The 14295-nt window shown below is 33.5% G+C and overlaps 6 protein-coding genes across 10 annotated transcripts; all 6 read left to right on the top strand.

The window, feature by feature from the left end:
• The first annotated feature begins 17 nt into the window (after window positions 1-17).
• Window positions 18-1232, top strand: LOC17897866. Its single transcript, XM_023777013.1, has 5 exons — window positions 18-77; window positions 159-320; window positions 440-580; window positions 667-810; window positions 909-1232. The coding sequence occupies exons 1-5, from the start codon at window positions 18-20 to the stop codon at window positions 1230-1232; spliced, it is 831 nt and encodes a 276-aa protein (XP_023632781.1).
• Window positions 1233-1834: 602 nt separating this feature from the next.
• LOC17898188 lies at window positions 1835-4384 on the top strand. Its single transcript, XM_023777009.1, has 5 exons — window positions 1835-1888; window positions 3360-3515; window positions 3639-3772; window positions 3863-4001; window positions 4103-4384. The coding sequence occupies exons 1-5, from the start codon at window positions 1835-1837 to the stop codon at window positions 4382-4384; spliced, it is 765 nt and encodes a 254-aa protein (XP_023632777.1).
• Window positions 4385-5018: 634 nt separating this feature from the next.
• Window positions 5019-6480, top strand: LOC17900525. Of its 2 annotated transcripts, XM_006306451.2 has the most exons (5): window positions 5019-5081; window positions 5181-5324; window positions 5687-5824; window positions 5917-6063; window positions 6166-6480. In XM_006306451.2, the coding sequence occupies exons 1-5, from the start codon at window positions 5019-5021 to the stop codon at window positions 6478-6480; spliced, it is 807 nt and encodes a 268-aa protein (XP_006306513.2). The 2 variants fall into 2 exon arrangements, with proteins under 2 accessions (XP_006306513.2, XP_023644788.1); XM_023789020.1 differs by lacking the exon at window positions 5687-5824.
• A 598-nt stretch (window positions 6481-7078) lies between these two features.
• Window positions 7079-8279, top strand: LOC17898672. Its single transcript, XM_006306491.2, has 5 exons — window positions 7079-7138; window positions 7213-7356; window positions 7448-7585; window positions 7677-7820; window positions 7920-8279. Exons 1-5 carry the CDS (start codon window positions 7079-7081, stop codon window positions 8226-8228), a joined length of 795 nt encoding a protein of 264 aa, XP_006306553.1. The 3' UTR covers window positions 8229-8279.
• Window positions 8280-9085: 806 nt separating this feature from the next.
• On the top strand, window positions 9086-10499 carry LOC17899853. 2 transcript variants are annotated; one of them, XM_023789016.1, is made up of 5 exons: window positions 9086-9142; window positions 9218-9385; window positions 9505-9645; window positions 9763-9906; window positions 10025-10499. In XM_023789016.1, the coding sequence occupies exons 1-5, from the start codon at window positions 9086-9088 to the stop codon at window positions 10328-10330; spliced, it is 816 nt and encodes a 271-aa protein (XP_023644784.1). In that variant the 3' UTR covers window positions 10331-10499. The 2 variants fall into 2 exon arrangements, with proteins under 2 accessions (XP_023644784.1, XP_023644785.1); XM_023789017.1 differs by lacking the exon at window positions 9505-9645.
• A 567-nt stretch (window positions 10500-11066) lies between these two features.
• Window positions 11067-12247, top strand: LOC17899399. Of its 3 annotated transcripts, none has more exons than XM_023789021.1 (5): window positions 11067-11129; window positions 11214-11351; window positions 11485-11622; window positions 11717-11860; window positions 11939-12247. In XM_023789021.1, the coding sequence occupies exons 1-5, from the start codon at window positions 11067-11069 to the stop codon at window positions 12245-12247; spliced, it is 792 nt and encodes a 263-aa protein (XP_023644789.1). The 3 variants fall into 3 exon arrangements, with proteins under 3 accessions (XP_023644789.1, XP_006304377.2, XP_023644790.1); XM_006304315.2 differs by having other exon boundaries at window positions 11208-11351; XM_023789022.1 differs by lacking the exon at window positions 11485-11622.
• The last annotated feature ends 2048 nt before the right edge of the window (window positions 12248-14295 follow it).

Raw genomic sequence — 14295 nt, 5'->3', positions numbered from 1 at the left:
TAGAATTTCAAAGAGAAATGAGTGTATTTCCTAGATTTGTAGACTGGAACAGCCAGAGCGTAGAAGAGCCTCTTAAGGTCAGTTTCATTTCCATTATTTATAGAAGAACCAGGGAAAGTCAAACTCAATAGATTACGATTCTGTTTGTTGTTTTGTAGGGCGAGTCCAAGAGATCTGAAAATGCTAAATCTGATTCAGTGTCAGAGGAAGATAGTAAATGGATAGCTTATTATGACAAAGCGGAGGCAAAGAAGCAAGGAAATCTTTGGAGAGCTGCAGAGAAGAAGAAACCTTGGTATGATGCTCCTGCTAAGGTGAAGGTAAAAGACTAAATCAGCAACAAAACGAAACCTCATTACTTAAAGGATTTGTTTTCTTATAAAAGGAATTTTTGTAGAACTAAGAAAAGCAAAAATCTTATATTTTGATGTTTGAAAAGGTGACAAGAAAAAAGGGTCTTTGCCACATGCACATAGAATTGACAGTGGGATTGCCTCCTGAAGGGGTCTACGATTTGTTTGCTAATCCAGACAACTTTCCATTCTTCAGGATCGATAACGAGACTGGCCGCGAACTTTTGGTTTTTCTCTTAAACATCTTATGGTTCAAATGTGGTATTAATGATAGAAATATATATATTTGAGTGTGATACACTTTTTTATGAAGCAAAACAAATCAAGAAAGATTTTGATGAAAGATGGACCGAGCGAGGTCGTGCGGTTGGAGAAAGCTCTGACCTGGGAATTTCTTGGTTGGTCTGGAGCTTTTCCCTTTACTCTAATTGCTGATGAAAACCAAAAAATATTTACAGTAAGAAGCTCCACCTATATTTCTTGAAATGATCATGATTACTTTTTGTTTCATATTGGTGAAACTAATTAACTTAGGTTTCTCTTGCTTTTGGATAGGCAAAATATAATAAAGAGAAAATGATGTTCATGAAAGTTTTTAAGGGTAGTTGGAAAATAGAGCCATTATATGTAGATTCAGAACGCTTGTGCAAGGAGAGAGAGCCAAAGAGTCGAGAAGAATACAAAAGATGTAGCCGCGGACAAGGAAAGGTTGCATCAAAAGTGACAATGGACCAATACTTCCAACCATATTTTCCTCTTAATCTACCACCCATTTCTTGGTTCATTCGTTGGATCACCATTAAAACCACTAAGAAACTGCTCAAATTGATTCAAGATGCAAGTATCATGTACCGAGACACGTCCCCCACTGAACTTTGACATCTACCAATTCTATTTTGGCACTAGTATTAAACATAAGATGCTGTATTTTAAACGTGAAAGTAATACATATATAGATTCCAATGCACGTTTTGTAACTTTTGTACGTGTCAGACCAAGATAATCAAATCTAAATGCGGCCGTGTGGTTAGTAATTCAACGGTTTTGAAACAAAACTTATGGTTGGTTCGAATTTTCAGTGTAGAACTCCGAACTCAGAAATTACATTTACGATTTTGTAGTTTTTTTAATTCTTTATTTACTAAGGACAAATCCTCATTAGGTTATTTTGACGTAGAAAACCTTAAATATGTGATTTAAAACCTTCATTTCTTTTAAGTTGTCTTCATGTTATTCTTGCATGTACGTCAAGAACTCATGAGAATCAAGTTGCTCACTTCTTGGATTCGTGATACGTAACGTACACTTCTATAGTTTTTTTTTCCCTAATCTAACTCAAGCATTAATCGTCGTCCCTCCTGTTAAAAAAAAAAAAAGATTTCTAAAACCATAATAAGTTTTTGGATAGTCATATTATCTTGCTCTAATCAGCTAGCTAAGTAGCGTTTGTGACTTTGTGGAGTACTCACTTTAAGAGAGAAATGGTATTTCCTGGATTTGGTGGCTGGATCAATCAGAACATTCAAGGGAATTTTGTTTAGAATGTCAGTTTGGAAACTCAATTTTCTGAAACTGCCATTAACAAAATCTTCTTTCAAATCATGCCACAAAAAGAGTTACAATGACGATTTTGCCCTTGGCATTGGAGAGTGGAATTTTGTTTTTTCAATTGGCAGCAATAGTCATTAATTGCTGGGTTGTAGCCTAATATCATGTGGATAATGGAACATGTCAAAAATAACGGACGAGTAAGTAATATATGATGGACAAAATATATAAAGTAGATATAGTCCGTCGAAAACTCACTGTAACAGAATTCAAGAAACAACTCTGATGCGTGTCCTCTAACTCTGATGCGTGTCCACCGCGGACGTTCTATAGAACGACACAAATAAAGTTTTGATTTATTTAGGGGCACAATGTAAACCAGATCTGTACAAATTGGTGGGTGCTAATGGAGGACAAGTAGAGAGATTTTGTGGTAGTTGTGGGTGATGAAGAAGCAGAGACAAAAAACGATAGACAAAATAAAAAAATAAAAAGATCTCGTCCACAAGATCTAGTCTATTACATCTGATCCGCCGAATCTTGTCCATCTACAGAAAAATGTATTGTCCATTGCCGAATCAGGTCACCATAACTGGTCCACCGGATTTTGTCACCTAGAACAAATCTATCATAACTAGTATTTGTCCACCGGAAAATGATTCGGCGGATCTAGTTTGCCACAACTAGTCTATCGTAACTGGTCTATCTGGTCCGCCGAATCTGCTCTGCCGGAGCTGGTTAAAGTTCGTAGGAACTAACTATGGCCCGCCTGAACTCGTCCGCCAGATCTGGTCTATCGAAACTCGTCTTCATGGTTGGTCGAAACTGGTCCGTCGAATCTGGTCTGCTTGAACTGGTTATAGTTCATCAGAACCGACTGTGGTCTGCCAGAACTCGTCCGCTGGAGTTATGGTCCGTCGGAACTGGTCCGTTGAATCTGGTCTGCCGAATCTTGACTAGAATTGCTATGGTCCACTAGATCTGGTCTGTCGAAACTGGTCCGTCGGATTTGGTCTGTCGAATCTGGTCCGTCGGATCTGGTCTGTCAAATCTGGTCCGTCGGAGTTCGTCCGCCGGATTTGGTCCGCCGGAGTTCGTCTGTCGGATCTGGTCCGCTGGAATTGTTTGTTGTTGGAAGAAGAAAAGAAGATGAAGAAAAGAAAGAGATAATGGAAAAAAAAATTGAATAGTGAGACAGAGCAGCCCATTTCATCCAGGGATATGTTGGTCTTTTTACATGGCTCTTGTGGCAGGCGGGAGAAGAGATTTATGGAAATGGCATTCCTTAAGAGTTTGGTCACTGTTCATGGCAGTATTAATAAGGTCACTGTTCATGGCAATATTAATAATTTTCTCTTATTAACAGCCTCCTAAGGTTAGTTTTTATTTCCATCAGAAAACCCCAAGATAGTAATTAGATATAAAGAGATAATGATGATTTTGTTTGTTTTTTTGTAGGCTGATCAGTCCAAGAGATCTGAGAATGTTGAATCTAATTCAGAGCCACCTTTAGAATTTAAATATTATGATAGAGATGAAGTGGATAAGCAAGTACAACTTTGGATAGATGAAGATAAAAAGCATCCATGGGTTAATCCCCCTCCTAAGGTGAAGGTAAACAGCAAATCAGTAAATAATACTCAAAACATATGAGATTTTTCATTTAGATGAATTGGTAGAAGAACTAAGAATTTTTTTTTTTTTTTTTGAATATCTTATATTTGTGGATGGCTGAAGGTGACAACAAAAAAGGGCATTTGCCATATGCACACAGAACTAACGATTGGGAGGATTCCTGAATCAGTCTACTTATTGTTTGCTAATCCACTCAACAACCAATACTTCCAAGAATTCGACGGGAAAAACTTCTGGTTTTCTTTTTATACTAATGTATCATTCAAATATTGACTATTAAGTATAGCAAAAACTTGAGAGTATGATCACTTTCTTATGAAGGAAAGCAAACCAAGAAAACTTTTGAGGAAGGATGGACCGAGGCGGATTGCGGAGGTAGAGAAAATTGTATCCTGGAACTTCCTTTGGTTTTCTAGAACTCTCCCGATAAATCTAATTGTCGAAGACAATCAAAAAGATCTTACGGTAAAAATCTTAATTTCTATATCCTTTACAAGAATCAATTGCTTTTGTTAACTTTTTTATTTGTCTGAGCTAGTTTAGGTTTGATGATATCTTTGTTTTAGGGAAGTTACAAGAAAAAGAAAGTGAAGTTCATGAAAGTATTCGAGGGTCGCTGGAAAGTGGAGCCACTTTTCATAGATTCCGAACGCTTATGCAAACAAATTGAGCCGAAGAGCCGAGAAGAGTATAGAAAATGTAGCGGCGGTCGAGGAAGGATTGCGTCGAAGGTGACAATCGACCAATACTTTGAGCCTTCTTCTCCTCTTAATCTGCCACCTTTTTCTTGGTTCATCCGTCGGATCACCATCAAAACCAATAAGAATCTAATAAATATGCTTAAATAGGATAATCACTAATTTACAAAACAAAAAAAAAATTGAAATACTTACTTTAATGTCCAAAACAAAATACGACTTCAGTTATCTACTTGTCGTCTTGTATACTCCTTACTCCCATATTTATCCAATTTCTTTTTGTTAAGAACATATATATTACGTATAATGGTTTTTGACCTTGGGAAGCATGAGCTAGCAGTTTGTATGCTCGTCTGAGCTCAATATGCAATACTAATACACAAAATTTACTTATCAAAATAGAGTAATTTTCTGTTGAATTCTTATAAATTGAGTCAAAGGGGAATTTGTTTCATGTTGTGAAAACATTAGAAATATTTCTAAGAATTCACAAGTTAGAACAGCACTATACAGCAGAAAACTCACAAGTTAGGTCTTGCCTCTACGTAAAGAACTCACTAAAATCGAGCTGCTCACTTTTTGTTTCGCCATATGCATGCAAACATATATACGTACACTGCTCCACCACCAGCCCCTACTTATTATATTCTTTCAGTTACATTTTGTGTTTTTTTATTGTCTAAATATAAATCAAGTGTATATTAAATTGGACATCATATACAAGCTTTGCATTGTCTTGTCGTGATCTGGTAAGTATCATTTGTGGACTAAATTTTCGAGATAAATGGGTATATTTCCTGGCTTTAGCTTGATCAATCAGAACACACGACACAGCCTTCAAAGGTCAGTTTCAGTTCCATGAATCAGAGAACTTTAGGAATTCAATTCGATACAAAGTACTATGTCGGATATGATTATGGTTATATATATGTTGTCGTAGGCTGAGTCCAACAAATCTGGTAATAATGTAAAACCTAAGTCAGTGTCAGAGACTTACCCTGAAGACAGAGAAGAATTAAAGAAGCAATTAAAACTTTGGAGAGCTTCAGAGAAGAGGGGTGCATGGCATGATTATCCTCCTAAGGTGAAGGTAAGATAGCCAAACCAGCAAACGAATCCTCATTTTAAATCTTAAGAGGATAATTACAATTTATAAATAAATTCAATATCACAGTACTTTTATAAGAGATTAAAGATATATAACAGAGCAATGAGCTAAGGTTAATATTCAGAGTCATCATAGTGCTTGTTTTAAATTTCATTAAAACTTAAAAATATTATAAAAGTATATTTATGTTATATATTGATATAAATTATTTATTAAGATTCAAAATAAGTATCCAACTTTTTTGTTTGTATGGGTTCACTTCCATATTAAAACCGTCTGAAATGGTGGGATTAGTGTAAAAGAAAATTTAACAAGATTTTTCTTACATCTAAATGTGTCTGAAGGTGACAAAAGAAAAGGACGGTCTTTGCCATTTGAACATACAGTTTACAATAGGATTGCCTCCTGAAGCAGTCTTCGATATGTTCACTACTTATAAGAACCCATCATACTACAGTATGATGAAAAAGCGCCAAATTCTGGTTTTTTATCTTCTTATCTTCTAATTATTGTATCATTTGAGTATGAGAGTAATAGAAATACTTGAGAGAATGTGATATTTTTTTCAATGAAGGAACACAGATCAAGTAAAGTTTTTAGCGATCTTGGACCGACAGAGAAGCATGTGAAAGTGGAAAAAGCTGCCCCGTGGAGGTTTCTTTGGTGGTCTGGATCTATCCCGGTACATCTAACTTTCAATGAGAGCCGACAAGATTTCAGCGTAAGAAACTTTTTTCTATATATATACCCTTTGGTCCGGAATTAGTTCTTGTGATATTTGAAAAAAAAAAAAAATTGGTTTATGTGGCTTACTTTTGGACAGGCAATATATATGATTCCGAAAGAGAATGCGATGTTCATGAAAACGTTATATGGTAAGTGGAAAATAGAGCCATGGTACATAGACAACAGTCGCTATTGCAAGCCGAGGCTGCCAAAGAATCGACAAGAGTATAGACAATGTACCGGCGGAAAAGGATTGATTGGCTCGAAAGTGACATTGATGCAGTCTTTTCAGCCTTCTTCTTATCTTAATTTTCCACCGCTTTCATGGTACATTCGTAGGGTCACCATCAAGACCACCAAGGCTCTAGTCGAAGAATTTCAAGTTCGGGCCGCCATTATCAAAAGCGTTTGAACCATCTGTTAAATTCGATATTCATTCGCTAGTTATACCATTTGAATATAAATGTTAAATTCAAACATTGGAATATTGTAAAAGAATCACGTTCTGACCAAGACAAAGAAAAAGAAAGATTCATATATCACTTTATCTAAATCCAAATCGGAAAAACTACGTAATTGGTTAAAAGTTTAAATACTTTTCCTTATAATTTACGTTGTGGTTACATTGCTCAGTACATGGTCCGACGTTAAAGCACAAAAACGAATTAAACCGTTTTTAAAAGCACATACACCGGTTTAATTCGTTTTTAAAAGCTCGTTGTTAATTAATTACCCCAAATCTGTATGTTAAGGATTGTTGAAGGGGACAAAGAAGAGGATTTAAGATTCATGTAGATGTTGCATGTACGTCAACAACTCATGAAAATCGAGCCGTCCACTTAGTTTTGCCTTGTACGTAATCGTAAGAGGTATACGTATGCTTTCAGTTTCTAGTTCATATTGTGTTTTGTCTAAACCCAAACCAAGCTTGTAGCTAATGTTTGGATCGTCACTTTCTGTTTCTCTAATTAGGGTAGTATCGTTTGTGGTTGAAAATTTTATAAGAAAAAATGAGAGTAATTCCTGGATTAGGTAGCTGGATCAATAAGAATGCTGAAGAGCCCCCTGAAGTAAGTTTCAAATCCATTCAATAATAGAAGACAAGGAAGTGAAATAATTATAAAATACTGTTTTGTTACTGTAGGGCGAGTCCGAGAACCCTAAATCAGAATCTGTATGGGCGGTAGATACTAAATATTACGACTTAGATGAGGTGAGGAGGGAAGGAGAAATTTGGAGAGCTGCAGAGAAGAAGCATCCATGGTATGACGCTCCGGCTAAGGTGAAGGTAAGACCGGACCAACAAACAAAATCTCACTACTTCTAAAATTGTCTTGCCTTTAAGAGTTATCATTTTTTTTTAATGTTTGTTATTAAAGGTGACAACAAAAAATGGTCTTTGCCATATGAACATAGAATTCAAACTAGGATTGCCTCCTGAAGGAGTCTACGAGATGTTCACTAATCCAAACAACTATCCAGTCTTCAAAAAGGATAAGGCCGGGCGGCAACGATTGGTGTTTTTTCTTGTCACTGAGCGATTAAAAAAATTATTGACTAATGTATATAGAACTGATTGAGACTGTGGCTTTTTATCCCTGTGTGAAGGAAAACAAATCAAGAAATGTATTGAAGAAAAATGGACCGAGGCAGACCACAAAGATGGAAAAAGATTTGCATTGGAACTTCCTTTTCTTGTCTAAAATAATTCCGATACATCTAATTATCGATGAAAACCATAAAAATCTTACAGTAAGAAAATCTTATCTATATCCTTCACAAGAAGATGAAATTGATTTTGTTCGCGGTTTCGAGTGAATTGATTTGTGTTTTGAACATCTCTTTGCTTAGGGAAAATATACGACAAAGAATATGATGTTCTTGAAAGTGTTGGAAGGTAGCTGGAAAGTGGTGCCAGACTTTGTAGATCAGGAACGCTTGTGCAAGCCAAGGTTGCCGAAAACCCGAGAAGAATACAAAAGATGTAGTGGCGGAAAAGGAAAGGTTGGGTCGAAGGTGACAATGGAGCAGATCTTTCAGCCTTCTCCTCTTCTTAATCTGCCACCGGTGTCTTGGATCATCCGTGGGATTACCATCAAAACCACTAAGACTCTACTTGAAGATATTAGAAAAGCGGGTACCACTTTACGAACAGCTTGAAAAAATCCCAAATGGAAACGGCTATACTGTGGTAAACACTTTGATAATAAATGGAAAATACAATTTTACATACTTTCCTTTTTGGATATATGTATACTACTCTTAATGCGGATATTTCTATTTCTTGGTAAGAGTTTCCATTAAACTGAATTGAGATCGAATCTTAGAATCTTACAAAACACAAAAAATAGGCTGAACCAAGCCTTTGGGCCAGCTACTGCCAATATTTGACCTTCGAGATAGGTATAGTTGTCAAAAAGATACCTATTTTATCATTAATTACCAAATTTTTTGTATTTTAACATTAGTTAAGTTTTGACCTTCGAGTTGGGTACAGACGTTGTATTTTGTTGTATTGTTCTTGATTGTCAGTTTTTGACAACTATAGCTCTTTGATTTATTCATTACCAAAAACTTTGTATTTTGTTGAAAAAATACAACACGCAAACTTCAGTTAAACTTTAAAAAAAAAAATTGTGAAAAAAACCTGAAACAATGCACTAAAACGATTTTAAGCAACAACATGGCATATTAAGTTAAACGATTCTTTGCCCTAAAAAAATAAAAATAAAATAAACGATTCAGAAAACTATACAGTTATAACATTATACAGTAATACTAAAAATAAAATTTACTTTTCCTATGACTTTGAAAACTCTAGGCACGACTCTATCCACACGACATAATGGAAATAACTTATCTCTTTCTTGAATACGTAATACTCACGAGAATGGAGCTGCCAAATTCTTTTGTTCCTCCCGTACGTAAAACATAACGTATACCAATTTCATATTGTATTCTTTTCTAAACATAACGAACTTTCGATTCTCATTTGCGTTTGATCTAGTCAGAAAGAAATGAGTGTGTTTCCCGGATTTGGTCGGTGGATCAATCAGAACCTACAACAGCCTAAGGTCAGTTTCATTTCCATTAATTAGAGAACACAAAAAGTTCAATAAAAAATATATAAACTATGTTTGTTGTTGTAGGCTGAGTCCAGGAGATCTGAGAATGTTGAAACTAATTCAGAGTCAGAAAAAGATACCAATAATGAGGAAGAACCAAGTTATGACGAAGAGGAGATGATGAAGCAAAATGAACTTTGGAAAGCTGCAGAGAAGAAGCATCCATGGCATGATGCACCTCCTAAGGTGAAGGTAATAGTTGCAAATCAGAATGATAAAATCTCAAAAATACTTTGATCTTTTAAGGAAATTGGCTAAATTAAGAAGAAGAAAAAAGCTTAAAAGTTTTCTTATATGTTTTATGTGTGAAGGTAATAACAAAAAAGGGTCTTTGCCATGTAAACATAGAATTGACATTTGGCTTGGATCCTGATGGAGTCTTTGAACTTTTCACTAGTCCAAATAACGGCTCAATCTTCTTTGATATGGACATGAATGGCCGCCCGCTTCTGGTTTTTTTTCTTTTCCTACATTATTATGGATATGGATATATATATATATATGGACACTTAATTATGGTTCTAATGTGGTATTAATTAGTTATAGTAAGTGTGTATTTTCTGATGAAGGCAAGCAAATCAAGAAAGGTTTTGAAGAAGGATGGATCGAGGCAGACTGTGAAGTTGGTGAAAGCTGTAGCATGGGACTTTCTTTGGTGGTCTGGATCTTTTCCGATACATCTAATTGTCGATATAAACAAAAAGGATCTTACAGTAAGAAGCTTACTTCTTTGTACCCTTTTATATTCATTTGTATGTTTTCTGATAAACATTAATTACTATTGTTGTTTTGAAAATTTGACTTGGATTACTTTTGCTTTTTGTGTTGCAGGCAAAATATAAGAAAGAGAAAATGATGTTCATGAAAGTTTTCAAAGGTAATTGGAAAATTGAGCCAATATACGTAGATTCAGAACGTTTGTGCAAGCAAAAGAAGCCAAAGAGTCTACAAGAATACAAAACATGTAGTGGCGGGCAAGGAAGGATTGCATCGAAAGTAATAATGGACCAATACTTTCAGCCATATTCTCCTTTTAATCTGCCGCCAATTTCTTGGTTTATTCGTGATTTCACCATAAGAACCACCAAGACTCTACTCAAAATGCTTCAATATGCGAGTGTCACACTACGAGAGTGAGTCTCTACATTCATGGAAAAAGACTAACCAACTGATCACACATAGATATATGTATGTTGTAAGTTGTAACAAAGCTTAATACCAATATACTTGGTACAAGGTAAAACCATGAAAACGGTTCAATCGGATGATTCAATATTTGAATGGTACGGAAATTTTTTCTTGTTGACGAGATGAGACGAAAGTAAATTTTTTTTACTATGATCTCAAAATTGTTTATCCTCAACACCCTTCCATCTCTATATTCTCAAAATAAAACCAACTGAATTGAGAAACAAACTCTTAGTTATCTCAAATAAAAGAAATAAGAGCTCAAAAGCAATGACGAACTCTAAATAACCCAAAAAAACCTTACATCTATAAAACCAAGTGAAGCAAAGATAATTGCTCATCTGAATTTTAAATCTTCGGAATTGTGAAAATAAATGTTTTCTCATTTCAGTTATAAACTGTAAAACAAATGTTGACTCGAAGGTTGTATATAATTAGACGTCTCCAAGAATTGAATTGTAGAGACAAGAGTAGGATTTTAAGGATTCATGTAGTTGAAGCCCCGATACGTCAGAAACTCATGAAACTTGAGTTGCCCCTTTCGTTTTCCCTTGTACGTTCTTATACGTTTCTATCAGTTTCTATTCCATACTTGTATTTTATCTAAATCTGAATCTTGCTCTGATTAGGGTAGTATATTGTTTGTTGACTAAAATATTGTTTGTTGACTAAAGTTCGGAAATAAATGAATGTAATTCCTAGATTTAGTGGATGGATCAATCAGAATGTGGAAGAGCCTCGTGATGAGGTCAGTTTCAACGCTATCAATCACAGGACTCAAAGAAGTCAAATCAAATGTAGAATAATATAGTGTGTTTTTTTGTAGGACGAGTCCAAGAGCTCCTCGTCTAATTCTGTGTGGGCGGTAGATCCTAATTACTACAACCTAGCTGAGGTAAAGAAGGAATCAAAACTTTGGAGAGCTGCAGAGAAGAAGCATCCATGGCATGATGCTCCAGCTAGGGTGAAGGTAAGACCAAAATAAGCAAACAAAATCTCAATACTTGTTAGATTTTTTAATTGCCTTTAAGAAAAATTGCTAAGATCAAGAGTAATATATCTTTTAAACCTTTCTTTTCTTACATCTTGAATATTAATTGTAGGTGACAACAAAAAAAGGTCTTTGCCATTTGAACATAGAATTCAAACTGGGATTGCCTCCAGAAGCAGTCTATGAGATGTTCACTAATCCAAACAACTTTCCTTTCTTCAAAGAGGACAAGGCCGGGCGCCAACGTTTGGTATGTTTTTTCATATATTTGTAAACTGAGTACTGATATACTATAAGTTCATTTAAGCTAAATCGAGGGGTTGGTGTTTTGTTTTTTAATGAAGGAAAACAAATCAACAAAGGTTTTGAAGAAGGATGGACCGAGGCAGACCACGGAGGTGGAAAAAGCATTGTCTTGGAACTTCCTTGGGTGTTCTGGAGATATACCAATACATCTAATCATCCATGAAAACCATAAAAACCTAACGGTAAGAAAGTTTATCATATGTTTTGATTAGTTCATTTTTTTGGATGAATTAATTAGTGTTTGAATATATTTTGCATAGGCAAAATATACTACAAAGAAAATGATGTTAATGAAAGTGTTTGAGGGTAGCTGGAAAGTTGAGCCAGACTTTGTAGATCAGGAACGCTTGTGCAAGCCAAGGTTGCCGAAAACTCGAGAAGAATACAAAAGATGTAGTGGTGGAAAAGGAAAAGTTGGATCGAAAGTGACAATGGAGCAGATTTTTCAGCCTTCTTCTCCTCTTAATCTACCACCGGTTTCTTGGATTATCCGTGGGATCACCATCAAAACCACTAAGAATCTGCTTGAAGATCTTAGAAAAGCGGGTACCAGTTTACGACAAGTTTGAAATAGCTTCAAAACCTAAACCGGTTATTGTGATAAACAGCTTATTCATAAAGTAATCCTAATAGGGGAAAAAAAAATTTCATACTTTTTAGTTTAACGGACATGGCATTTTAATACTCCTATGATAGGAGTCCTATCAAATATAATGTTAACATAGATTATTCTTCTTTCGTAAAAGGTTTTCCATTAAACTAAAGCAATCTTATATAATAAGATAAGGTTTTTTCTTAACTTTGCCTCACAATGCGACATTTGTCGCTCTGTGCTTCTGACATGTGTCGTTTTTATTAATTTCTAATCTAATATTTCAAAATTATTTACTTTTTGATATTGTGGTCTAAGTTATATGTTATATGTATAGTTTGCTTTTTAAAAAGTGTCATTGTTACAAAATATGTTTTCCTAATTTTGGTTTCCAATTAAATTAGAGAAAGCTTGATTGTTTTTCAGTATAATAAATCAGTAGTTCTTATATAAAATTTGGATAAAAAATATTTATAATTTATAAGATAATTGTTTCTATGTAACTATTTAACCAACAAATTTTATTTAATTTTCTATTATCAAACAGTTGAGAAAATAATATAACGAATTTAAATCAAAGAAATAACTATCATATTATTCACAAATCATATATATATATATAAGGTTTTACTATCATATATAAATAAGGTTTTACTATCTTCTTATTGGTCCACTTGGCATGTAACTTTTAAAAATATTATATATTTGATTCACACTTTAATATAAAACTGAAAAAAACAAATAAACCACAAAAACATTTAATCATATACATTAAACTCACACTTTAATATAAAAACTGAAATAATATAAATTTGCATTAACTATATTTTTCATTCAATTTTTTCAACACACAATCAATTATAATTGACTCCCATAATTGTTTTGTGAAATTGTAACTCCCATCACTTCTCTTCCTATATATACTCATTATCTCATTCTCTCATTATATCATTCTCTCATCTTCTTCTTCATGAAATATGTTTGCTTTGTTTTTTTTTGTTGTATGAGTTTTAAAAAAATATATTATTATATAAAATTTCAACTGTACAAACTTTTACAGACTGTATGATATATTGATATACATCTTACGTTATTATAATTTTTGTTTTTTTTTGAAAATTCATCTCTATTTTTTTTTTTGTAAACTAATTCATCTCTATTTTTTATTTTTTATTATCAACATATAAGTACATTCACTCCCTCTTTTCCATTATATTCATGTATCTATTCATATTTGTTTCTCTATTTTTTTATGTTCTTATATGACAGAAAAATCAATGAAATGATCATTTTAAGAATTTGATATAAATTTCTTTAGAAAGTATGATGCAAATCTAACATTGTATCTTATATTAGTTCCAATCATCGTACAACAAGAGAATTAAGTTATAAAGATCCATTTTATTTTTTGGTTAAGAAATACCTTATTAAATATTTTATTGTAACATAATTTCCAAATAATATATTCCTACCTCTCTCTCTTATTCAAATAATTCTTAACTCACACTTTAATATAAAAACTGAAATAATAGAAATTTGCATTAAATAATTCTCTTATATTTGAATTAACTAGAATTAGCTCCCACAATTAGTTTCTTTTATTTTGTTACTCTCATCACTTCTTATCTTATAAATATTCATTTTCTCATCTTCTTCATCTTTATCTTAAATCTTATATATTTTTGTTTGTTTTGTTTTATGTTTTTTTTTTCCTTTGTTGTTTGTTATTTGTTGTATGAGTTAAAAATATATATATTTAATAACATTGTAAAAGTTTAATTAAAATTTTCATTTTACACTATATGAATATATGAAATGTCTTTTTTTTTTTTTAAAGATTCATCTCTCTTGTCTGTTTTACATTATCATCTTATAAGTAATGCTTCTTTCATTCTTAGCCACTATATTCATGTATCTTAAATATTTTACTACTTTTATGTTGTTATATGGATTGAGAGTCAATAAAAATATCATTTTAAGAATTTGATCTAAATTTAATTTAGATATTATGGTATATATCTTATC

The sequence above is a fragment of the Capsella rubella genome, unplaced genomic scaffold, assembly GCF_000375325.1.
Source record: "Capsella rubella cultivar Monte Gargano unplaced genomic scaffold, Caprub1_0 scaffold_1, whole genome shotgun sequence".
NCBI classification, from domain to species: domain Eukaryota; kingdom Viridiplantae; phylum Streptophyta; class Magnoliopsida; order Brassicales; family Brassicaceae; genus Capsella; species Capsella rubella.
The sequence above is the reverse complement of the archived record's forward strand: the minus strand, read 5'-3'. Positions and strand labels throughout refer to the sequence as shown.